The sequence below is a fragment of the Schistocerca serialis genome, chromosome 8 (assembly GCF_023864345.2).
Source record: "Schistocerca serialis cubense isolate TAMUIC-IGC-003099 chromosome 8, iqSchSeri2.2, whole genome shotgun sequence".
Taxonomy (NCBI): domain Eukaryota; kingdom Metazoa; phylum Arthropoda; class Insecta; order Orthoptera; family Acrididae; genus Schistocerca; species Schistocerca serialis.
The window spans coordinates 69333904-69361806 of NC_064645.1; the positions used below are offsets into that span (position 1 = coordinate 69333904).

The window sequence follows — 27903 nt, forward strand, 5'->3', positions numbered from 1 at the left end:
ATCTACTGCCTAGCGTTCAATATAAATATCAAATACCAGTCGTTTTAGGATTCCGTATCCCAATCAGTAAAAACGGAACGCTTATTGGATCCGTTTGTTGTCTGTCTGTCTGTTGTCTGTTCATTTATTAAGGCTCCTTATTCTCAGGAATGGGTAGGGGTATCAAGTTGAAATCGATGTAAAATACTAAGATCCTCTGTCCCTAGTTGGTGTCAAAATTTAAGATTCTAAATCAACACAGTCAAAAGAAAGGGCCATTTATTTCACATACGTTGATACTTGCAAACTCACTCATCAAAACGTACAGATGAACCATGATCTAGAGTGTGAGCCTTAGTCCCATTTGTCTGGGATTTTTCTGTTTACTCCTGACGTGTTTTCAGGGCTTCCATAAATTCCATCGTTACTTCGTAATTTTGAACCATCCATAATTTCTCGTGGTAAATTTTTCTCGTGATTCAACTTACTATTATTCCTGATTTATCTAAATTATAGTTTAATTCTAGACAGTCGCTTGAATATAGACATTCTGGCTTCACGACTGTACCGTAATGGCTTATTTTTGCATTTTTAGAAAGGCCTTTTTTATTGTGAACATCACGTATAATAGATACTGATTGTTGACTGTTTGCTAATGTGAAGCTTGTTTCTTGTCCTTCTGAGGAAGACGGGTTTAAATTCGATGCAACCACGATAAAGGTTAATCGAAAACCACTATTTATGGCAATTGTTTGGCTGTCTATTACACTTGCTGTTCTGTAACCGTTGCTGTAGTGCGGCGATGTTCAAAATGAATTATATATATATACATATATATATATATATATATATATATATATATATATATAATTACTTGATATGGTTTTCCCATTTATGATTTTGAAGGCCGGCCGCGGAGGTCTCGCGGTTCTAGGCGCGCAGGTTCGAATCCTGCCTCGGGCGTGGATGTGTGTGATGTCCTTAGGTTAGTTAGGTTTAAGTAGTTCTAAGTTCTAGGGGACTGACGACCACAGCTGTTAAGTCCCATAGTGCTCAGAGCCATTTGAACCATTTGATTTTGAAGAATGTTTACCTACCGAAGCCGCGGGCTCTAAACGATAGGTATCGAACGTGAGATTCTAAATTGATCACACGACAGTGGTGTTGGGCGTTATGACCATGTTTATAGTGGTCACTACAGCAACGACAAAAGCAGAGCTTTACTAGAATACCTGTAATTACAAAGGAAACGACTTACCTCACTCGTCGACGTTGTCATGAGAAAGTCCATTTGATGTGTATGGTGCGGGAAGCATTCCCTTTTTGCCGTAACGTGGGTGGAATCTGCCAACGTCAGGCTAAAATGTGGGTAAAGTGTCACATGCGTCAACCTTTCCTTGCAACCGCAACTTATGGAAATACAGATGCTGGAACAAGTTCAGTTGGTCTCTTTCTCCTGGACGCCCTTCCCTTGAAATGGAAGATTTCATTGATTTCCACAGCCGCTCGATCCACCGCGTGCGCACATTACGATCATCGGAAGACACGAACGCTACAGACTGGTTGACGAACTGATGGTTAAATCGCTTTGCTTTCAGTGTCTTGTAGAACTGAAAGCCGTCTGTAATTACTTTGCTAGAAGACAGTATAAAGTGCTTCATCAAACCGATTAAAGTTACCTCGTCTCTGGAGCAATCTCTTACCACAAAGCACTTCCGGGACTCTCATTCTGTACCACAGAGTACCCAAATATGTTTGATTTCATTCTTTAAAGATCGGCCTCTCCGATTTTTCCTTCTTGGTATGTGCAATTCCTCCACTTCAACAACTTTATTTGGACCAGCGATTGGTACACTGTCCAACGGCACTCTTACATAACACACAACCCGAAATTTTCGCACACGGTACTGGTAGATAAGTCAGTTTCCGATGCCGTTGCTTGCAGGCTGTAGTCGCTAATCTAGGAAAATACAAGAATTATGCTGGTCTGAATCGATAATTTGGAATAGTCAAAACATGTATTCTTCCTGATAGTCGTTCGTTTACCACAGTCTCCGCAATGAAATTGCAAAAGTACACTACTGGCCATTAAAATTGCTACACCAAGAAGAAATGCAGATGATAAACGGGTATTCATTGGACAAATATATTATACTAGAACTGACATGTAATTACATTTTCACTCAATTTCAGTGCATATATCCTGAGAAATCAGTATCCAGAACAACCACCTATGGTCGTAATAACGGCCTTGATACGCCTGGACATTGAGTCAAACAGAGCTTGGATGGCGTGTACAGGTAGAGCTGTCGATGCAGCTTCAACACGATACGACACTTCATCAAGAGTAGTGACTGGCGTATTGTTACGAGCCAGTTGCTCGGCCACCATTGACCAGACATTTTCAATTGGTGAGAGATCTGGAGAATCTGCTGCCCCGGGCAGCAGTCGAACATTTTCTGTATCCAGAAAGGCCCGTACAGGACCTGCAACATGCGGTCGTGCATTATCCTGCTGAAATGTTGTGTTTCGCAGGGATCGAATGAAGGGTAGAGGCACGGGTCATAACACATTTGAAATGTAACGCACACTGTTCAAAGTGCCGTCAATGCGAACAAGAGGTGACCGAGACGTGTAACCAATGGCACCCCATACCATCACGCATAAGCCAGTATGGCGATAACGAATACACGCTTCCAATGTGCGTTCACCGCGATGTCGCCAAACACGGATGCGACCATCATGATGCTGTACACATAACCTGGATTCATCCAAAAAAATGACGTTTAACCATTGATGCACCCAGAATCATCGTCGAGTACACCATCGCGGGCGCTCCTGTCTGTGATGCAGCGTCAAGGGTAACCGCAGCCATGGTCTCTGAGACAATCGTCCATGCTGTTGAAAACGTCGTCAAACTGTTGAGTCAGGGATCGAGACGTGGCTGCACGATCCGTTACAGCCATGCGGATAAGATGCCTGTCATCTCGACTGCTAGTGATACGAGGCCGTTGGGATCCAGCACGGCGTTTCATATTACCCTCCTGAACTCACCGACACCATATTCTGCTAACAGTCATTGGATTTCGACCAACGCGAGCAGCCATGTCGCGCTACGATAAACCGCAATCGCGATAGGCTACAATCCGACCTTTATCAAAGTCGGAAACTTGATGGCACGCATTTCTCCTCCTTACACGAGGCATCACAACAACGTTTCACCAGGGAACGCCGGTCAACTGCTGTTTGTGTATGAGAAATCGGTTGGAAACTTTCCTCATGTCAGCACGTTGTAGGTGTCGCCACTGGCGCCGAACTTGTGTGAATGCTCTGAAAAGGTACTCATTTGCATATCACAGCATCTTCTTCCTGCCGGTTAAATTTCGCGTCTGTAGCACGTCATCGTCGTGGTGTAGCAATTTTAATCCCCAGTAGTGTATTTCACTATCAAAACTCTTCTCACGAATTTTTGTAGACTCCGCCCCACCGCAGTCTACAATTTCCCTCCTTTCGTTATACGGTATTAGTTCGTATTTCCGACAAAAATTTAAACAATTTTATACGTTGCATAAGCATGGAACTAGATTCTTCCACATGAGGCAATCGGCAGCAGAAACGTTTACAATAGCAGACACCCCATTCACTACCGACATAAATCGTTTGAGTTTTCCTGGCAACTTACAAATAATGTATCATATTGCCCGCCACCACAGTCGCGTCATCGATTTAGAATCACACGTTTGTTATCTATCGTGTGGAGCCCTCGGCTTCGATAGGCAAACATTCTTGTAAATTATCCTTTCTTCTAAGCTGCTTTATCCGAAACATTTTACTGGGTTATCTTCCCAACATATTTTCTAACCTCCTGTATTTGCGCAATACCCGTTTTGAGAAATTTTGGTGCATTGTTTTATGTTGTTAAAGATTTAGTTTTCTCTTCAGAAATCTTTAAGTTAGTCCTACTGGCTGTTTCTTTTCAGGATTAATTTCATTCACAGCAGATGTCACATTTTCAGAAACTGTAGCAAAGTTATCTGCAAATCCGAGTCAGTTTGTTCCAATTTTTTTTCCTCTTCTGAACAGTGTTGATGAAATCTTATATTCAGTTTTTTAATTTGTTGCACATTGGCTCTACACGAAAAAACTGTGTGTCAGATTTAAAACGTCTTACAAATCGCCTTGCGGTAATGTCTCTGTTGCAGTAACATCTGGATGCGCCGGAAGATACTCGGCTCAAGGCTTTTGTTTCCTCCGCGGTCGGGCGTCGACGTGCTGGTTTCTGGCGCTGGCGACGCTGCCGCTGCTGCTCGCCCCGGCGAGGTAGCCTCGGCGTGCAGTGTGTGTGTGTACCGCACGGCGCTACGTCTCGAAACTTCGCAACGTGGGAATGTGCCGAGACAGATGGGGACTAGAAAACCGCCACCCTGCGTGATATCCCGATGAAAGACTCTACGCATCTGTTGATACACAATGAATACTTTCTGTACAAAAATAAGTGTGTTAACTGCTCCACCACAAATAATTAGAGCAAACATGAAGGTCACAACTATGATATTCCGGTAGAACACGCAACTTATATATGTGACGCGTCGCTAATTCCTGTGTAGCTGACATCTATGTGAAATGAAGGTATTAAATTGTATTCATGTTTTATCTGTGAGGCTATCCACGAACAAATCCGACGAGAAATCGAGTTCACATGGATAAAATTTTGTTAATTGACTCATAACCTACAATTTTTGTTTGAATATTAGAAATTAAGTTAATTTGCGTTTGGTCAATCACTAGAAACGTCAGCCATAATTCTGTGTTTTTTGTACAGAAAGAAAATTTAACTCTGAATAAAGAAACGTGAGTTTCTTTTTCCCATCCATCTCATGTAGCTACAGCTACGAGAGAAGCCTCTCACCCTCAAACGCTACAGCAAGTATAGTTTTCGGAAATTTGCTTATACCATGAACGCTTTATCACGAGTCTGTGTGAATATCGTGAAGAAGATCAACTCACTGTCACCACTTCGCTGCCGAGAAATACATAGAGCTGTATTTACTGATCAGAACTGGTTTAGATTGTTAATGATCATACATTTTTCAGATGCAAGACACTGCCTACTAAGGTTTCGCTCCACGTTTACCTACAAGCGGAAATTGTGATTTATGCAGTAACTTTTCGTTGGCCCCACCACATCGCCACTCCTTGTGACGGTGTCAATAGCTTTGTATTAATGTCAGACGTGATAAAGTGAATAACAGTTATGGACGTGAGCGACTATTTATGACGAGAATCTAATGAAGTAGTAGCGGAATCTAGCAATGGAAATATCGCTTTGTTTTTACGAGAGACGCCATGTTTCTTTGCAGAATACCTTCTTGTTAAAGACTGTGCTGCACTTGCATAATTATAACGACCAACCGGAGCAATTTCCTTTATTCCTTGCTAATAAAATTAGTACAGTTGTCCTTTTGCAGAATTCGTTACACGAAAATGTGAAACGGCAAGTTATTTAATTTCGTCACACTTTGAAAAGAAACGGTAATAGCTACATACTCCGTTACAATACCCAGTCTGTGAGAACCTGCAGCCGTAGATGTCATACTCCTTCATTGTATTTAAGACCTCTCATTGGACCGCGTATTTATCTTTTCGTCTGATATAGCGCACTCCACGTGACTACTTTCTTGACTACTTCTCACGATGTTGAAACACAAAAGTCTGACGTATGTTTCTTTACAACGGAAGACTTTGCAAAATGCGTGCGATGCTTTTGATGGCCGTGTCAAATGGGTATCTGTGAAGGTAATAATGAACAAAGTGTTCGGAGGACGTTCCTCTACACTTCTTCGTTGCTTAGCTGGTGACGAAATGAGACAGACTATTACAGATTTGAGGTCGTGAAATCGTGATGACAGCCCAACCAGGTGCTATAGTATTTGACAAGAGGTATATGTGACGAATTGCCAATAGATGAAGTTAGTTCGGCTGCGTAGGTTAGAAACTTGGGTAATGGATCACTATGAATTGTCCTACAAGTTCTGCTGCTCATAAAGATCGCATGTCATGAAAGCTGCTAAATCACCACTGTGACAGTCAGGAGCCGGAAGCATGTGAAACATGATTGCTAATGCCTTCGCCGAAAGGTAGTAACTGCAACTTATCGCCAACTCTCGTCCTTGCGGAAGAATTTTCAGAAAGCCACTTCATTAGGGAATAACATAGCACAGATATTTACAGCAGTATTCCATTCAAGAGTATCTTCTTTATATCTCCCATCCAATTTGTAGCGTTATATTGAGCACTGCGAGACGAATGGAGGAATGTAGATGTTTGGTAAACTGAGAAGATGAATCATGTACTTAGATGAACTTACATGAAGCGTGACTTCGTTTTCAGTGAATGTCGCAGGAATTCATTCAGGCGCACTGACTTCACGGAACGCATAGAGTTTAGGAAGACTCAGAGAAACTCTGCACTTGTATTAACCATACAGAAAAGGGTTCACTGGTTGAGGTGTCAGGTGTCTTTCACCAGAAACGCTTTATAGAGTTGCTGATCAATTAGCGTGTGGCGATTTCCTCCCGTTAAAGATCATAACGCTACCTACCCTTTGTTGGAAGGCGGCACTTTCCAAGTGCACACGCTGAAAACTGCAACTGACTTCGGTCTGAAGAAATTTCAGAACTTATTACGCATTTAGAATGAGACAGTAACATACCAGGGATTGATATTCTATTCGATCGCAGAGAAAACCGCGACAAACATCGGACGGACGTTCGCAGTAATTTTGTCAAGATATTTAGATATCATTGTATCTCACCTAAAAAATGTTATTTCTGTGTCGCGCCAAGGGGTGCTGATAAGAAAACTCTTATCTGCTACCAGTTTCCACAGGCAATATGCCCCTTACAATCGAATAGCTGTGCACTCTATACCTCGTCGGGCAGCTAGTGTGCTCTGATGACCTGCACGGTGATCTTGCATACCTTGTAGACATATTATACCTGTCGAAAGGACATCGACTTTCCATCGCTCTAGACCCGTTTTCTATTAAGTGACCATTGCGATACAACCACTAACTAGTGTGCATTATCCACCATGTCAGATCCAACTAGGAATAGTCTAATGAAGGAAGTGTCAAAAAGACCAGCAGTGAACTAACTCAGTGGTACTTAAATGTCGCTTCAGTACACGAGTATTTACGTAATAAATAAATAAATAAAATAATAATTACTTAGAGCCCCCTGTATCGTTGTGTCATGGGTTATAAGATAAAGTACACGAAGAAAATGAGAGCTACGTAAACGATATTTTTTTAAGTTTTGATATATATATTTGTGTCCGTGTGAGTGTGGAATCATGTACAAGTAGATTCGATGAATGTATTTCTAGTACTTGACGGTAGAACTAAGAATATTGTCACACGAAGGGGTAGGTGGAACGGGTAGATACAGAACTCCAACCTCAATAATAGAAACGCCCTCATGCTTGATGTAAGGCGAAGAAGAAAAAGAGTAATAAACTTAATTAGACCAGAATTCTTGAATAACACGGTAGAAATGCTGGCTGCATTTTGTTTGACAATATGGCCATTATTTCATATGAATAATTTCAATAAAATAAACTCCATATCAAATTCACCGTACTGTATTTTACGCCTGGTATATGCAGGTCATGAGCAATGGTAAATAGGAGAGCGTCTTGTACAAACAGTAATTACTTTGTTATCAGGAAGTGACTTGAACCTGATAATCACATGTGTCTACTGAATGCCTAGTAGGAAACCAGATTATCAGTGCAGGAGACAAAAATCTTTCATCAAATATATATAGCTTCATGTCAAAAGTAAAAACTATGAAAACAGTTTTGTTGACCACAATTACTATACATACCCGTGACTAGTCGAGGCCGAATCCTGTCTTCAAATACAAGCATAAATTTTGTATGACATTTTACTTTTTCTTCATGTGGAGGAAATTTTTGTATGTATTTATTTATATTGAATTTATGTTTTTTTTTTTTTTTCCTGTGTCGCATGATGTCTGAGGACAATTTGGTGGATACAAGCACAAAATTAAAGATACTCCCTGTATTCTTTTAGAAAACACTTTGTTCTAATGAGGAACATTTAAAACTAGATAGCATACCTGGGATACTTCTCCGAAGAGGCACTTAGGGCCGGAACTCTAGTGGCTAAAGTACCCTTCATTTGATGAAACTGTATGTGACTAATTGCTCAGTTTCTCTTGTTTTACTTCTCTATACAGTTGCGGAGTTCGCTCGCTCTCACGGGCATAGCAGCGTAGATATTTTTGTCGCTTACACAGGCGAAAACAAATTTTGCAGCTGGCCCTGGGGCAGCTTTCAATCTGCTGAATGCGCACATCGCCCCAGGCAGCGCTATCACTGGCTTCGTTTGCTCGGCTAATGCGCTTATATCTAGGCGAGTAGCTCGCGGTTTTCACGCTAACCGAGTTTCTTTGCCGACGGGAAAAGCTCTGAATCGGGTAACGCACTGTTTTCTGAGATAACTGTCAAAACCCAGCGATGTTGGTGCTGTAAACAGGCAAAGTGTTTTCATAACGTGCTCCCTTGTCGTCTTTCTCCTTCTCTCCGTATTACCGCTCACTGACAGTTGCCTCAGTGGTCGGACCAGCTAAGTTCCGCTCCTTTTAGAATTAGTCTGCTACCGAGTGTAAGATTTATTTTAATAAGCATCTGTCTTTATTCGTTGACAGAGGTGAAACAACGTAAGTGGATCTGAATTTATATAATTTAATCTCTTTATGTGTTTCATTAGTAAGAGTATTTTTGCAAAGCTCTGCTAAAGTGTGGTCCTAATTAAAATTTTTCCGGAGGCTGTGAGAAAAGTCCTTTGATATATTCGTCATTAAATAACATGTCCATAATTAATTAATAATTGTTATTTTTTAATCTGTGTGTGGATCTGTGAAGAGCATGAGAATTTTCACTGGTAACTATTTTTCCGGTTCACTAAACTAGTGAATTGTTAATGTAAGTTTTACCTACCTTTCCACCCCATTTTTACCAATGGCAGTCTTTTGTGCAATAGCTTGCTGACTGAAATTTCTCAGCAGTTCAGAAACAGTCTGGGCTATAACTACCAGCAGTATCTCTCTTTAGTCCAAAGAGAGAGAGACTACTAACCCCCAGAGAGCGGATTCTTCTGCTGCCTCGGATGACCCGCCAATATAATGGAGATGTAGTTCGTACACCTGCATCCCCCTTTCAGTTACTGGGTTCGTTCGATTTAGGAAGCATTCACCTAACATCATGTGCTATAACTCAAGATCTTAATGAAAGCCATAGTTTTCCCTCTCTATGCCAAATAATACGTATTGTTCGAGGATGAAACACTCTCTAAATTAGGTGGTTGGTTCGTAAAATATTCCTTGGATAACGCAAGTAATAACAATACGAAAACGAGGTTTTCGATTTATTGTTCGGTGGCTGAAGTTCCAGTTATTCAGGTAATATATGTTTTTAATTTATAGTATCTCTGACCGCTTGACCCACTGAGTCTCATAGCCAACCTGGCTATGAGAATTATGTTCTCCGTTTTACGTACGACTGTAATAATGCAAAACTGATTTCCTGGGAAAAAGGGTTAATAAAGTGTATAAATCAGTTCAAGAAACGTTTAGTGCTTACTGGAAATGAAATCATCATAACGTTGTAATAATTTGATACAAAAGTACATGAACAGACTGTCATGGCTTGAAATAATCGTTTGTATTCCATTGGGAAGAATCTACGACGTGCATTAGTTCTTCAAATGGTAATTTTATACGGAATGCGATTATTATTTACCTGAGAAATGGAATGGTCATACAGTTTAATTAATCATAATAAAATACTGTTTATACGGTTGTTTGGAAACTGCTAATGAATTTGTATCAATGAACTTTACACCAATGTAAGTGGTGACGACGTCCTCCGTGGTGTGTAGTTTATAACTTAGTTAGAAGGCGCTAAATACAACCACCTACGTCGCAACACTTTATTACGTTAGCATGACAGCGTGTTCTTGCAGCCTTCTACTAAATTTTCCCTAATTTCTTACGCACTCCTACACACAAAAGAAAGCGAATGTCATATAAATATATTTTACAGTGTAGCTTGCTAAACCGTTTTCCTGACAAAAGTTTATTGAAAAGATGTATTCTGTGGAAGGTAATCCATTTTACATTACTGTGTACATCAAATGCGCACAAATTTATCAGACGAGTTTGTATTACACTCACACTCACGTAGCTCCCCGCCAAAATGTTTCGTTAAGCAAAGATAAAAGAAAACACAGTTTTGTAATTTGGAATACTATGCACTACTTGGAAGAAAAAGATCGTCTGTAATTACTAAAGTTGTATTTTATAACGACGTTATACATGTACGTACGTCAATTGTAACAGCTTTGTGCCACGTTACTATGTTACACACAATGTTGTAATTGTTTTGTATTGTTCTCTACATGTTTTAACAATTCAGTAACTGTTAAAAATGCATATAATGATTGTATAAGGAAATTGTATAGTATGAAAAACTTCAATTATGTCGAGTTCTTCTTATTTATAGAGTTCCTTTAGTCAAAATCATCATTTAAGAGTATGTTTTCCCAAAACACCAACTGTTAAATATATGAAGACCGAATAATCCATTGTGAACAGACAATGTTTTTAGAGTTTTATTTTTTTGTGGCTCTACAACTTTTAATAATTTATAATTTCCGTTTTAGGCTTTACATTAACGTTCTGGAGCTCAATCGGTGAAAACAGAACCTTGATTTTTTTTGTCCGTTTGCTTTTTTTTTGTTGTCCTTTTGTTTGCCTGCCCGTTCGACTGTTTAAACTATTTTCCTCAGAAACGGGTAGACGCATCAATTTAAAATGTTGCCACATACTTAGATCTACGGTCTCTAGGCGTTGTAAGAAATTGAAGTTTCTGACTCACTCATCAAAAACTGTATACTAAATCCTATTGACTTTTAACCACGAAATTTGGCAAGAAATTAGGTTGTTTTTTGACTATCGGTCCGTCTGTTGACACTCCTTTCTCTCAGGAACGGGTAGGCATACGATCTTGAACTTTTTGCTACGTACTGTGGCCTATAATCCTTTGGCGGAATAAACGTATGCTTCTAAGTCAGTGCAGTCGGAAGATACGACCATTTATATCACATATTTGGACACGCTCAAACTCACTCTTCAAAGCGACTACGGGACTTCCCCTTGACCTATTATCATGAAATTTAGCATCCAGCAAGATTTACCAGTCCAAGAACATGAAAGAGTAGCAGAAAATTGATAAGGGGTCATTAAATCACACGATAAAAGTGTTTTTGTTGTCATTTGTTATCCTACTTAAAACTTAAAAATAAAACAATCTCGAAAGTTTTTTAGTTGCGAGAACCGGTCTCTTATCAGTATCTACGTGTATTAACACGGAATGTTGGTAGAGATTCTCTACTGCCTGTATCGACGAAGTCTATGCACCTGATTAAGTTTGTTCGGAACTCTCAGAGCGCACAGGGCCAACTTTCATTAATTTGTGCAATAGCTAATTTCGACACTGCACTGCTTCATATTCAGCCACATGCCTAGTATCTACACGGTTGTCAGGCTACAGTACACCTAGTTACAGCTACTGTTATGTGATGGTATAGCATAATGATTTGGATTATGTCCGCACGCACACACACACACACATATATATATATATATATATATATATATATATATATATATATATATATATATATATATATATATATTATTCACGTTTGGGCCCTACTGGACCACGCGAAGTACAATCACGGGGCATTCAGTTATTTTCTTTTAGACTTTCTCTCTGCCCAAATTGTTTTCATTCTCTCGGAATGAGCTCTTTTCCTTTCATCAGACCATGTGGTTCCAGTTTTCTTTGGTTTTTCAGCTTGACCAACTACCCAGTCATGAATTTTTTGCCTAAATAATTTTCTGTCTTGAATTTCATCTTGTTTTATATCTGCCTTTTTCATGTCCTCTTTTATAGCAGCAATCCATTTTATTGTCTCAAATTTAGCTTTACTTCGATTTTCGTAGAATTCCACTACTTGTTTAGTTAGTCTGGTAGCATCCATTCTTTTAATATGCCCATAAAATTTTAATCTGCGTTTTTTCATATCCGAATATATGCTGGTGTATTGTTGAATTTCACTATTTGCTCTTAGCCTGTATGTTCCTTCTTCAGTATATTTTGGACCTAGAATTTTTCTGATTACTTTTCTTTCTCTTTTTTGGATTTCTTGAATGTCCTTTTTTCTGTTTAAAATTAGCGTTTCAGCCCCATAAAGGCACTCTGGTTTTATGACCGTGTTGTAATGTCTCAATTTAGAGTACCTCGAGAGACATTTTTTGTTGTAGATGTCTTTTGTAAGTCTAAAAGCTGTCTCCATCTTTTGACAACGAATTTCATTTCCAATTTTTTCTAGACCAGTCTCTGAGATTGTTTCACCTAAATATTTGAATTGCGAAACTCTTTTGATTTTTCCATACTTTGTTTCCAAAAGTTTGGGTGCCAGTTTGTTGCTAGTCATATACTGTGTTTTTTCAAATGAGATTTGGAGACCTACTCTTTCTGCTGTTTCTTTAAGAATTTCTATTTGTTTCTGAGCAATTTGGATGTCCTGCGTTAGAATAACCAAGTCGTCTGCAAAGGCCAAACAGTCTATTCGAATATTTGTTCGTCCTAATTTCACTGGTTGGTCAATTTTGAACTCCAATTTTCGTTCGCGCCACTCTTGTATTACTTTTTCTAGAACGCAGTTAAATAGCAACGGAGAGAGTCCATCACCTTGCCTCACGCCTGTTTTTATTTCAAAGGATTCTGAAATTTCTCCTCTGAACTTTACTTTTGATTTTGTACCAGTTAGCGTGTCTCTGATAATTGCCGTGGTTTTAGGATCCAGGCCTTGTTCTTTCACAATTTGGAAAAGAGGTTCACGATCCACTGAGTCATAAGCCTTTCTAAAATCTACAAAGGTATATATATATATATAAATACAGGGTGAGTCACCTAACGTTACCGCTGGATATATTTCATAAACCACATCAAATACTGACGAACCGATTCCACAGACCGAACGTGAGGAGAGGGGCTAGTGTAATTGTTTAATATAAACCATACAAAAATGCACGGAAGTATGTTTTCTAACACAAACCTATGTTTTTTTAAATGGAAAAACGTTAGTTTTGTTAGCACATCTGAACATATAAACAAATACGTAATCATTGCCGTTTGTTGCATTGTAAAATGTTAATTACATCCTGAGATATTGTAACCTAAAGTTGACGCTTGAAACCTCCGACGTTCAGTTGCGTGTTGTAACAAACAGCTGCAACATACATCGCGTTTCTACAGAATGATCTGCCAACGTTGCTCGGAAATGTCCCACTGGAAACGCGTCGACGTATGTGGTATCAGCATGATGGTGCACCTGCACATTCCGCAAGTAACACTAGGCTGACCCTTGGCAGGATGTTAGACGGGCGTTTTATAGGACGTGGAGGACGCATAAATTGGCCAGCCCGTTCTCCTGATCTTACACCTCTGGGCTTCTTTCTGTGGGGTACGTTAAAGGAGAATGTGTACCGTGATGTGCCTACAACCCCAGAGGATATGAAACAACGTATTGTGGCAGCCTGCGGCGACATTACACCAGATGTACTGCGGCGTGTACGACATTCATTGTAATTGCAATTGTGTGCAGCAGATGATGGCCACCACATTGAACATCTATTGGCCTGATATGTCGGGACACACTCTATTTCACTCCGTAATTGAAAACGGAAACCACGTGTGTACGTGTACCTCACCCCTCATGATAATGTACATGTGCGTCAGTGAAAAAGACCAATAAAAAGGGGTTAGCATATGGACGTAATGTGCTGTTCCAGTCTCTTCTGTACCTAAGGTCCATCACCGTTCCCTTTGGATCCCTACGTAATTCGGTGCTCTCCGATACACGCGATCGAACAGCGGAGGAGTGGTATTCAAGCGTCAACTTTAGGTTACAATATCTCCGGATGTAATTAACATTTTACAGTGCAACAAACGGCACTGATTACGTGTTTCTTTATATGTTCAGATGTGCTAATAAAACTAACGGGGTTCCATTTAAAAAAACGTAGGTTTGTGTTAAAAAACATACTTCCGTGCATTTTTTTATGGTTTGTATTAACCAATTACACTAGCCCTCTCCTCACGTTCGGTCTGTGGAATCGATTCGTCAGTATTTGATGTGGTTTACGAAATATATCCAGTGGTAATGTTAGGTGGCTCACCCTATATATATATATATATATATATATATATATATATATATATATATATATATATATATATATATATATAGTGTGAAGAACAATTCGCTTAAACGGACTTCACTGTGCGATTCCTCACATACTAGCAATAAAAAAATGCCTCGGAGTAAACTTCGTCCTACGCACACTTAAGGTAGTGAATGAACTAAGGATTTGCAATGGGGCAACAATGTAACCACGGCTACGTGTAGCTACCTCTGTCAGGAGATAACAGAAAGCCGCGCATATGGTGCAGTGGCGGACAGTGGTGACTGTTGTGTAAGAGCACAAGAGCATGTAAATACCCCTAGATTCAGTGAAACTTGGGTTCAGGGTCGTGAGTACACCCTCAGTTGTGCACATTTTGACTAGCTTCTGCGCATGCGCAACCGGAGTGACGTAATTGCCTTATAGGGTAAATACATATGGATTTGATAAGCAACGTGCGCGGTTTGCGTCGTACACTTCTAGCCCTTCCCACGCAGCTGCAAGTCTATGTCAATGCCACCATGTGGTAACACACGGCAGCAGACTTTTATCAACTTTCGCTTGCCATAAAAGCCACTAGGCGGTACCACAAACCACAGACATGCCAATTCACTGACTATATGAAATTAGACAGGTCATTCAGTATATGTTATACTCATAGTCATGGAAAAACCTATTTTTTGGGATTCTGAATACGATATAGTACACTAAGTTTGGGGTTTTTCATACAGTAATCCATTTGATGCGCTGAGAACCATAAAGTGCATAGTCGTCGTTTGTGAGACTGTAGTATTTAATCGTGATTCTGACAGCTGTTGATTCTATGGTGGGTCAGGTTTACCTGTACTGTAGGCCCACAGTGTACGCATATCTCAACATTCACGAAAGGCTATCTCGCTGGTTTCTCTGATACTCACTTCAATATGGGGGCCCAAAGTCCATGTGCTTTTGATCCTTATGGCTCTCGGCGCCTCATTTGTACTCAAGTGGCCTTGTTGGTAGATAGTACTACTTGAATTTAATAATTGCCGCAAACAGCAGTTTGTGTTTGGAGTTGGTTATTTATTGTGCAGGAATAGGCTTTCCTGTGCACTGTCAACAAAAACTTTGTTGAACGTGTACTAAGCACTAACAGAAAAGAACTTTACCAGAAAAAGTTAGCCGCAAAGGAAGAATGGCCTCCAGAACCAGATCTGTTCTCTGGGAAAGTGACGAGATGAAATAAGCGTGACTACAAGCGAACATTTAATGAAGAAGTGTATAACAAACGTAATTTGTTGAATGGGTGTAACGTAAGAATGTCTGTTTTTTAGCCCGGAAGTTAATTTGTTAAATAATACATGAATTGGGGATCTACATTTGTCCGAAGAATAAAAAAAAAGAACAAACACAAAATCTCCCACGCATATAAATATGCGAAATGGAGAGTAGCGAAAGTTTACTCATTATTTTATTCTAGCCGTAAGCTGTACTTAACTATGTACAAAACAACAAAATTCCACAAAAACAATTCTTCCTTTTTTCAGATAAGTTACGCATATACAGCATCTGGCGTCTTAGCCGTCATACATCGATTGCAGTGGGTTTTCTACGTAAACATTTGCAGTTTCGTGTTTACGAACACAAAAATGAAAGTACAATCGTTTCCACTGGTCAGCTTCTAAACAAGCCTTTTCCACGTCGTAAGCGTGAATTGTTTCTCGCCACTCCATCTATTACATTCCCATCCTGTTTCCTGTGTGCACTCCCTCAATGATCCCACTGAAATTATTTGCGAAGCACGTAAGGCTCTAACAAAATGTAATGGACTTCAACGTGACAAACCTAATACTTGCTATTAATCGAGGGGCCATTGGGGGAGGGTACACACAAAACAGGTTTAGATTCAAGCAGATGCAGTGGTGCATCTACGACATGCAAAAGGTGTCTTTAAAAGCTGACCAATGAAAAACATTGTACATCAATTTCTGTGTTCATAATACGTAACAGCACATGTTTTGTAGAAGACCCACTGTAATCGCTGTATGACCATTAAGACGCCAAATACCGTACCACGCAGACTACTTTTAGTAAATGAAACAAAAGCCACGACCTGCAATCGAACCGTCGACCTCCTACGTGCTATCCCGAAACGCTATCTCCTGCACTAGCTGCACAGAACTCCTGCTACCGCCTGACAGAGGTAGTTGCCGTACACGTGATTACAGTGTTGCCCGACTGCCAATATTTATATCCATTTACTGCCCCAAATATGCGCAGGAAAGAATTTTGTGACAGACATTTTTGTGTTGCTGGTATGTGAGGAATCGCACTGTAAAATCCGAGTGCGAGAATTTGGCTTCCCTTTGTATATATGAATTACGACGTGCAGATATGTATGTGCAAGGTGAGTCCGATATTTACACAATGTAAAACTTGGTGTAGCTACGTTGACGTCACGCATATGCGTAAAAATGGCGCAGAGTCGAAATTAGCTTTTCGCAAAAAGTGAACAAATAACATTAACGCATAGCCTACAACGGACCATGTTTTCATTTGTACAATACTGTTTGGTTACCAATATATACATCTTAAAGCTTTCTTAATCTTCGAATACAAGAGAATGATTGATAGCGGTAAGAAGCTAGTCGACGCAGCACCTTTATCCATACGAGAACGCAAGACTCACGAAAAGAGAGAAAATTTATTTATATATATATATATATATATATATATATATATATATATATATATATATGTTTACAGTATCACACTGATGCACCCAGAAAAAAAATATCTTCAGCTAGGAGAAACGGGTGTAACATGAGCTACTACGTTACAATAACACATCAGCTGCTTTTACTATTCAATAAGAGAGTTTGCTCTAACTGTAAAGATATTTCTGTGTCATGGCAGCACGCTGGTGGATCATGCTTCGATGTGCAGAAAGTTTGAAACATTTTTCCCCTTGCAGATATTTGTTGTTTGCATGTGTATACTATTTTAAAGATCTGAATGGTAAACGATAATTACTTCCGCTGTTTGCAAGCAACGGATAATTTAAAACATTTCTTAACAATCATTTCAAAATGTATATGTATAAGAAACAAATTTTTGTGCAGAGGAACATATCATGGACCAGGGTAAAATGACTGATAACTTCATTATTCCTTACGGAATTTCCGTTGTCGCAAAGGGTTAACAACTGAACACAATTAAACTACTTTGATAAGAGTGTAGTCTGTGAAACCAACTGCTGTTTGAAAGCAACGGATAATTTACGACATTTCTAAACAATCATTTCAAATTGTATATATAAGAAACAGTTTTTTGTGCAGAGGAAGATATCATGGGCCAGGGTAAAATGACTGATAACTTCAGTATAACTTGTGGAGCTTCCGCTGTCGCAAAGGGTTAGCAACTAAATACAATTAAATTAATTTGATAAGAGTGTAGTCTGTGAAACGCAAAGAGGCCCTTACTTCGAGTTGGTGGGAAAATACAGAAGCAAAATAATCATTGTAAACCACAATGGAGTGACATATTCCGACTTATAAAACTGTGTATTGCTTTCAGTCCTCTGTGTGAAATTTATCTCAAAGTTGTAATGATGTGGATTTAAAGCAGTTTTAGACCTGGTAACAGATCGCGAACAGTTTGAGTATTTTAAAGTTCTAAGATTTAACAAATCTTTTGTATTCACGGTATCCAGCAGCCTTTTTGTATTTTTCTGTTTTGAACTGTCATGCATACAGGAAGAATCGCTATATCACGACTCCATTGAATGCAACGTCGTCAGCTATCGTTAAAAGAATTGTACATTAAACTGTATAAAGTGTGCAAGATATTTATGTCATTATAATGATACGATGGTCCAGAGATTGGACTATATCAAACTTCTGCAACGATTTATCAACTAAGGAGCGTTATTATCAATGACCGCACAGGAGTGTAGGAAGATGGCGGAGTTAACATGGTGGGAAAACTAAAATCGAATTATGTTCCATGAAGTAAACATCTATAAGCTCTCCATTCTTAACTTGTGCATAAAAAAATTATTCATAAAGTAGTTAAAGTGGGGTGTTTTTTCCAAGAGAATATCCTCAATGGGAGATATTTATCCAGAGGAGATAATTCACGGATGCACTTTGGAATGTAACAATATCTTATATTCCTGATCCAAGCATTTACATTGGCTAACAGGGAGCTCAGAAGGAAAATAAATAGGATGCAAACACCAATAAGCAACATCATTACAGGGGAGTCTGAAGCTAAGTTCACTATCCTGGATAAAATTCCGATAAGTGTGACAAATCTCTAACTATCAACATCTTCCCTGGGTTGCAAGTATTCATAATGATCAATAAGCGGAATAGAGGACAACGGTATGGCACAGATTTGGGTGATGCATCACTTTAATATCGATCCTACCAAAATACAAAAAAAGTAAAAGCCAGGACACACAACTGTGGGAATCAGTGTACGTATTCGTTCTGCTCAGCAATCAATGGTCTGATTAATTGTCAGGGTGAGGCAACAGAGCAACAGAAAAGCTATAGAGCATAGAAAAATCATGGCTTCACATGTCACCAAATAGTGTTTATTCTCTGGTGGCTGACTTTAAATAATGCAGCGATCACCTATATTGAATGATTAATTACTTAAATGATCCTAACAGAAAATAACTTACACTGAATGTGCTCAGAAGAGCATGTCTTACTCAGAATACAGACCCAGCCAGAGTGCTGTCTTCTAGCATTTTAGAAATATACATTATCCATTGTGTGACCAGAGCACCCACACAGAGTGACGAAATTATGCAATCAGTCAACAAAATAATGGGGGGAAGCCACCATTACTCAACCAGTTAGGTAATTACCAAAATGCCTAGAAGGTCATGGTTTTCTTCCCCCTAAGGTTTATCAGAATAAGTACGAAGAGAGAAGTGGAAATTCCCGTAGCTTCCAATGTCGGTGTATACTTCACCAGTCATAAAGGGCACTATTAAACAGAGTGAGGTGCACATGTCCCTGCTCACCTCAAGCCACAAACCCTGTTCGAAATAAAATTCGCCAGAATGTTATTCAGCCTCAATAAAGAAAGGATAAAACAAGACTACTCTGATTCTCCAGTTACAAGCACTCATCCAGTTACTCACACATTCATACATTAGTGGAGATTATGGAGAGAGCATAAGAGAGGCTGCTGAGGTGAAATACAGGGAGGGTCAATAAACGGTGGTTTCCTATGCTTTGCTTCTCCCACCTACGTTTCATGTAAATCAAACAGCTGAACTGTAATCTGCAAGACTAACCGAATGTGCATAAAGCATACCAGAAAATTACATTAAAGGTACTGATACTGACCCATTTCACTAATGCTGGGAAACAAAATTACACTGGAGCTGCTCTTTTAATATGACATCAATGATGAGTAACCTTTTCTTTGCCGTTCATCTTAATGTAGTAATGAAAGGAAAGAGGTGAGCTGCAAACCACTGTGGTCACTATAAAATGTTTCAATTACAACCTATTGACAGACATGATTTAGTTAACCTTTTAAAAACAAAAAGATGATTGATGAAATTTTCAACAAAAATTATTCAGATATCATTCAGTAAGAGAGAATTGTGAGGATCAATTATTCTGGAAACAAATCTCTGAACATGGAGATAAAACTTACTAATATCACCATTATATGAAGAAAAACTATCTTTTAGTATACTGGGCCAACAATTTGGCTACAGAGGGGGAAAAATGATTCCTTAAAAAAAAACACACACAAGTCAGTAAGTGTTACTCTAGTTGTATACAACTACACAACTGAAGATTTCCATCCAAGCATATCATATTAAGAATCTTACAAATGATGAATGATAAACAATTTTACATAAATCTACATATCTTACATATAAGATGAGGAAAAATTTCATTATAAGTCAATGGTTACACTGATGAATTATGTGTTAATTCTTCTGTCTCGATATACCTTAATATGTGTAACAGGCAAAACACTCACATTGGCACGACATAACAGTGACCAATGACCTTTATAGAACAATAGAAAATTCACAAAAATCAATATTTGTACGAAGAAACTATTTTGTAAAACCTGTCAATGTGTCCCACTAGTTTATAGTGTTCATTGTTCACACATGGAAATAGAGACCTGATCAGCGTGACATTAAGCAAAAAACACAGAAACAGAAAATTGCAAAAAGATCATGATATTTTACCTGAGAAAGAAATATTACAAACGAATCTACACAGTTTGAGTAATAAGTAATAGTCTGTGGCGATATGGTTCAATATATTCGTTTTCCTATCACAGTATTGTTCACACACGAATTATAGCAGTGCACTGGTGGACAGTAAAAAGATTCATTAGGGATGACTGCAACTTTTCAAAGCAAAACTGCAAAGCTGAGATGGCTGTCATGGAGGGAAATAACAAAACGAATTGAAGATGTGTCCTCCTTACAGTCTTGCTCATGGGTGCCATGCAAAACTGTTCCAGCGACGCGAAATCGAAGTCCCATCCATCAACTGACACCACAGTGTGCTTCATTTGTTTCTGTCAATTAATTATCATCACTTCATTAATCGAATTAAGCGACACCTCTCCATGGATTACCTCTTCCTTACTAGAAAGAATGGCCTCTGAGGTTTCACACATCTGAAGCTTGCTAGGTCACAATGTTATTCGCTCACTTGTTTGTTTGAGAGTTTGGTATTTGCTCATTTACCACTCTCTCTCGGCTGATTTCGGTCCCCGGGCATTCGTCACATTGCTCTACGATAAACGTCCTCTCCGTCATTTTAGTGTTCTCACCGCTATTATGGTGGCCAGAAACAGCTCATCAGTATATATCAGGATTCTTATTAGGGATTACATTGTAACGTGCATACGGACGCATACTACACTAAGCAAAGAATGTCTCCTGTTTTACCAGGGTCTTCACACAAAAATATCTGAACAGGATTGTTAGATGGTGCCCCATCACAGGAAGCTTTAGTCCTCTTCCGGCACTATTTCCTATGGAAATATGTCACTGAACGCAGACGATAACTATTTTTCCTTTGTGGGGTACCGTAGTCATATACAATTTTTCCTTAGAAATTTTCGCCATTTGACTGCTAATTGTCCATTTATTGTACGCAGTCAGGATTTCGGCTGTACTGCCACTCTGAACTGCATGTTGAACGGAATATTAATAAAACGTATATAGCATAAAGTGCAGGGCATATGAAAAAGAAGTTACTACGCATTTGAAAACATTGTTTACGTGTTAAAATATATCTGACTTGTCTGTGATATGTCATCGTCGAAGAAATAAATTTCTGGTTTTACGGACTAGTGGAACTTTTACAGGATACGAGGATACGAGTAAACACAGAAGTTGCATAATATGGCTAACATTGCGCACAGAGAAAAACCATTAAGTACACAGAATCGCGTATTTCACAGTCGATACATTCCTGTGATCAGCATTCGTCTCATCAACTGAAGTTAACATATTTGAAAACAGGTATAGCAACAAAGCGGGACCACTGTCTGAGTCACATGATGTTTACGTTACCAGAGGTGAACCAGGAAAGGGAAGGTGGAAATTTATTTACCTAAATGATTAACATGCGCTTGTAATACACTATACGCGTTCAAAACAGCCTCTTACATGAATACATTGCAATATACCATACTCGGAGTGTAAATATGACTATTCCATATGTACAACAAAATTCTGATCTCAGATCGACAGTATCGCTGCAGTATTATAAAATCGTAATTCACTGACTCTTGGAGACATACACAAAAGATGTTACACCTGTGCAACAACGTGTACGAGCCACGTGAAATGGCAGGACTGCCACAAAACTCAGAAACTGAAAGATCCTGATCCTGAACTGCTCATTGACATTCTATACACTTTCTTAAAGTAAAAGACCCGACAATAGAACACGACTGTTCAGTGGATGGAGAATGAAGGGCGGGGGGTGGGCAGCAAGAGGAGAGACAAGTGACAGAGAATGAGGGTTGTGGGGAGAGGGCAGGAGATGATGGTCGAGCGCCAGTGGGAGGTGATGGGGTGGCTGAGGAATTGAACAGATTTTGAGGTGGACTTGGAGGAAGATAGTGGGTAGTAGGCAGAGCATGACACATCTGTGACCTGCACTACTTACCTGACCATGTACTTTAGTAGTAAATGAATGTCCATTAAATTCATATTGACGTACTTCCTCTACTTACAGCATAGGAAAACCTGAACCAAACATAATACGTTCTCTATACGTTTCCAAGACGGTACATCAGTATGCTATATTATGATCTAATCCATACACAACAATATCACATGACTATAATAAATTACATTTCAGTGTAGTCTTACTAATAAAGCAAGTGAAGGTTTGATCTGAACGTAACAGGATCTATACGTATTTTCAAGGAGATATAGATACATTCTTTTTCACAGATACTGGAGTCCATCAAAGATTAGTAGCGGTTATTAAAATTCTAAAATGGCCATCTGTTGTTGAAGTGGTACACAAAACGTACATAAATCTAATATTATCATGTGTGGTTGAAAGATCGTATAAGACAAAGGTGGTGGAGGAAGAATATTAAGACTAACTGAAGCTATATAGCTCAACTAAAAGACTGATACAGTTCAGTGCAAGTATAGTCTTGAAAATACAACTAATCGGTGTGTATAACTCAGCTGCCTAGCAAAGAACATTGGGGTTTGGAGAGGGGGCAGAGACGTAATCGGAGTTGGAACAGAAGCAAGGTGAGCAGGGGAAGGGAGAGGAAATAGCACATTGGTATGCCGGCCGGGATGGCTGAGCGGATCTAGGCGCTACAGTCTGGAACCGCGCGACCGCTACGGTCGCAGGTTCGAATCCTGCCTCGGGCATGGATGTCCTTAGGTTAGTTAGGTTTAAGCAGTTCTAAGTTCTAGGGGACTGATGACCTTAGAAGTTAAGTCCCATAGTGCTCAGAGCCATTTGAACCTTTTGAAGTACGCTGGTATACTACCTTATGTACTTAACCATACATTACCGTATTACATAGACATACTTTCATTTTCATATGGTGTAGAGTTAATATTTCCATCAAGACGACATTTAAAGGACACATAATTTGTTCCATAAAGAAAAGACCTGTGCTACAATATGTACGAGATCCTATATTGCAGTATTATATGAATAACCATTATTATCCAGCTTAGCATTAATGTTGTCTTAATAATACCAATGTGTGGAGAACTAGGGTATACATAAGTTGTTCCATAAACGTTTAACATTCTTAAACTTTCCTTAGAAGTACATGTAAATACATACAACAAATAAAGTTTTGCGTCGCCTCAGTTCCGATAATTCCGGAATCTGCACAGAAAATTGGAATAGAGATCAACATAAACATCACTTCCGCACTTTTTATTGCTCATGAAAATCACACACTGCACGTTATACTACCATACACGGAGACTTTCAGAGGTTGTGGTCTAGACCGCTGTACACACAGGTACCTCTAATACCCAGTAGCACGTCCTCTTGCATCGATACATGCCTGTATTCGTCGTGGCAAACTATCCACAAGTTCATCACGGTACTGTTGGTCCAGATTGTCCACTCCTCAACGGCCATTCGGCGTAGATCCCTCAGAGTGGTTAGTGGGTCACGTCGTCCAGAATCAGCCCTCTTCAATCTATCTCAGGCTTTTTCGATAGGGTTGATGTCTGGAGAACATGCTGGCCACTTTACTCGAGAGATGTCGTTATCCTGATGGAAGTCATTCATAAGATTTGCTCGATGGGGGCGCGAATTGTCGTCCATGAAGACGAATTCTTCGCCAATATGCTGCCGATATTGGCGTACACCCGTTACACCGCCTTCCATGAGCACCGGCGGCGTACGTCGCCCCTACACAACGCCACCTTAAAACAGCAGGGAACCTGCAACTCGCTCCACTCGCTAAACAGTGTGTATAAAGCATTCAGCCTGACCGGGTTGCCTCCAATAACGTCTCCAACGATTTTCTGGTTGAAGACATATGCGACACTCATCGGTGAAGGGAACGTGATGCCAATCCTGAGCGGTCCAATCGGCACGTTATTTGGCCCATCTGTACCGCTCTGCATTGTGTCGTGGTTGCAAAGGTGAACCTCGCCATGGACGTGGGGAGTGAAGTTGCTCATCATGCTATTGCGCACAGTTTGAGTCGTAACTCGACATCCTGTGGCTGCACGAAAATATTATTCAACATAGTGGCATTGCTGTCAGGGCTCCTCTGAGCCATAATCCGTAGGTAGTGGTCATCCACTGCAGCAGGAGCCCATGGGCGGCCTGAGCGAGGCATGTCATCGACAGTTGATGTCTCTCTGTATCTTCTCATGCCCGAACAACATCGCTTTCGTTCACTCCGAGACGCTTGGACACTTCCCTTGTTGAGGTCTCTTCCTGGCACAAAGTAACAATGCGGACGTGATCGATACGCTGTATTGACCGTCTGTTCATGGTTCAACTACAGACAAAACGAACCGTGTACCTCATTTCTGGTGTAATGACCGGAACTGATCGGCTGTCGGACCTCTCCGTCTAATAGGCGCTGCTCATGCGTGGATGTTTACATCTTTGGGCTGGTTTAGTGACATCTCTGAACAGTCAAAGGGACTGTGTCTGTGATACAATATCCACAGTCAACGTCTGTCTTCTTGAGTTCTGGGAACTGGGGTGATGCAAATTTTTTTGATGGGTTGCATTCATTTTATAAACGGTAAACAAGAAAGATATTAACGTTATCAGTGGAGCAATGAGAAGTTAATAAAAATATTAACCGATCCTTTAGGACACATGTATGCATTATCAGGTTTGTGCAGTAGTAAAAAAAAAATTAAAAATGAAATCAAATGCCAGAAACTACGTAAAAAATTCTAACCCTATTGGTGGCCAGTGGCCCTTGGTGTCATGGGAAACTCTGTGTCATAAGTGTTCTCATCGTGAAGCATGTTTCCAGCGACAGGTGGCAGAGGGCCAGAAGACTTTCAGAGCAGCAGGTGGCGCCCCGAGGTGTTCTGGACGTCGCCTCCAGCAGTCACCAGCTGATGGATAGGCAGTGCCGTCACGTGTGTAACCAAGAGAAAGTGAGAGTGACCAGTGCAGGAATGTGCTAAGCCACCCCAGTGTGCTGGCAGTGATGGTGGAGTGTCGTACGCACTACTCTGCCTTGGTCGTGATCATAAAGGGTTCACAATAGAAGTCTCACTTGCTTTTTCACTCAGAGACCAGTACAATCACCCCATCATATTACAAAAGCCTCTTAACACAAAATAGAGCTTTTAGTGTACGTAAAAATAAAAAATTCGAAACAAATAGTCCAGGTGACACTCAGTTATATCAATTTACACCAAGCGGCCTCATTCTTTTCTGATGATATTACTAATATGACAACCACATTCAACTTTTACTATTATAAAATTTACTTTCGCAGATGTTTAAATAACATCTTTAGCCAGCCATTAAGGGCAAGTAAAAACATAGACAAACATTTGAACATTTATGTTGCTAAGGTCTTATTTAGGGCAAGGGAAATTCGTCAGTAATCATAGGTCCATCACTACAACACCATTTACATGTAGCCTATTGCTAAAAACAACAAACAACTCCCAAAAAAGAAATACTGTGGTAAACGTCATTACCAACTGTGTGCGCCGCCTTATAGGCGGGTGGCCTTGAGCGGGACTTAGCCGCTGGGCGAGGCAGTAGGCAGCCGCGAGCTCTAGTATTACTTAGCTCGCGGCGGGCAAAAATCAAGTTTATCAGCGGAAGTGACGTAGCGATAAGACGCAAGTGAATCGAGCGCTCGGCGCGCTTCCTTCTGATTCTGACCAGTTACTGCACATCTTTTCCATTCTACTGGGTGTACAATTAACTATGTAACTGATCTATTCAGACAGACAAATGATGACTCATAATCAGGCAGACAATAAATAAATGCAAAAATTTGAGTACTGAATACAACAACAAGAAAACTACACACTACATAAAAGAAAACGTTGTACCGAATTCACCGAATGTCCTTCTTTTTCATTTTTACTCTCATATTTTCCCCACACTTGAATCCGTGAACACTCATAGGACTGGCATTTCTGTTTTTACACAACACAACAAATGACGATGCAGTGAGAAATTTCTCACCCATCCATGTCTTACCATAAGAACAAGTACTACCTTCCCTACTTCTTTTGGCAACACACTTGGCACTTGGGGCTTTTGGCACTGATTTACCTTCCCCACATGGATCAGATTTCTTCTTAACATTCCTACGGTATATATGTCTTGAGATATATATATATATATATATATATATATATATATATGTGTGTGTGTGTGTGTGTGTGTGTGTGTGTGTGTCTATGTGTGTGTGTGTGTGTGTGTGTGTGTGTGTGTGTGTGTGTGAGGGAGAGAGGAAAAAAAGATACCTGGTAATCTGTATACACTTCAAAGAGAAAAAGATAGCAAGAACCAAAGAGAAAGGATCCCAAGAACGAAGTAGGGTATGACTGCAGAGAGAAATGTACTCCAGGTGAAAAAGTATGTCAACGCCAAACCATACAGGTTTGTTAAATGCTACGCGACCACAACAAGCTTTAGTTCGGTAGGTCTCGTACACTGTTCCTACTCAACACTGGTCAGTACAGACAGCCCATTATCTTGGGCATTGGCGATACAAGCAGATCTGTGGTACATGGTTGAGAAATCTTCACATGTTATCTTCACCCTTGATGACATTAAATTTTCTCTGAAAGAAGCGTGATTGTTTGTCACAAGTCTTTAAGCTGTCTCAGCCCTACACATTACGTCTACTTTCACTGGCGTTTTATCCCTGCTTCTCCTTTCTAGCAGACACTCACGTCTGCATCTATTGGCTGGCGCTTGCCTCTGTTCCTCAAAAATAGCACAGTGCTTTCTTTGCAACTGTTACTTGAAAAAACCTGACAGAAACCTTCCTTCACGACTATATTTCGTATTCTCGTTTGGTACGCAAAACTCCTAGTTGTCGTCAATCAGGTTCACTTTTCGTAACAGTGTATGGTTTCTGTGGTGTTCGTTTTGGCTTATCATTTCTCGTCCCCTGTCTTCTCACCTTACTTTCAAATCTTTTAGTATCCGTTCCTTGATCCTGCTCATGAGATCATCCTCAGTGTTGTAGCAACAAAATTCTCAATGTTACTTGGTTTGTGTACCTTATCTCTAATTTCTCACATGGTTCTCCATCGTTCTCAGTTTTGCGCTGCTGGTGTGCACGGTAATGCATCTGCCGACACTTTGCCCTTCCGCAGTATGTACACAGCTTGTATCTTTGTTTCTTGGAGACACAGTGACTAGCCAGCCAAATACCCATCTGTCAGTTCAGCAGTCATCAAAAACTGAAATGTTTTATGACCAGTGTAGACCTTCGTGTTCCTCCTGAGAAGGAAGAAACTATAGTTCATAAGCTGTCACACAATCCCCAGTGTCTTGAGCACAGTTATCGAGTAATATCTTAGTCAGAACTCGACTCACCGATGCATTCGGCTTACGAATCACTCCTCTATCATGCTCTGTTT

The 27903-nt window shown here is 39.9% G+C and overlaps 1 protein-coding gene across 1 annotated transcript in view; it reads left to right on the top strand.

The window, feature by feature from the left end:
* The window catches only part of LOC126416108 (uncharacterized), a 367975-nt gene extending 357432 nt beyond the window's left edge, over nucleotides 1–10543 (top strand). Inside the window, exon 6 of the mRNA XM_050083618.1 lies at nucleotides 4182–10543. Coding sequence (XP_049939575.1) covers nucleotides 4182–4303 — 122 coding nt within the window. The 3' untranslated portion in view covers nucleotides 4304–10543. The remainder of the gene's footprint in view (nucleotides 1–4181) is intronic.
* Nucleotides 10544–27903: the final 17360 nt, after the last annotated feature.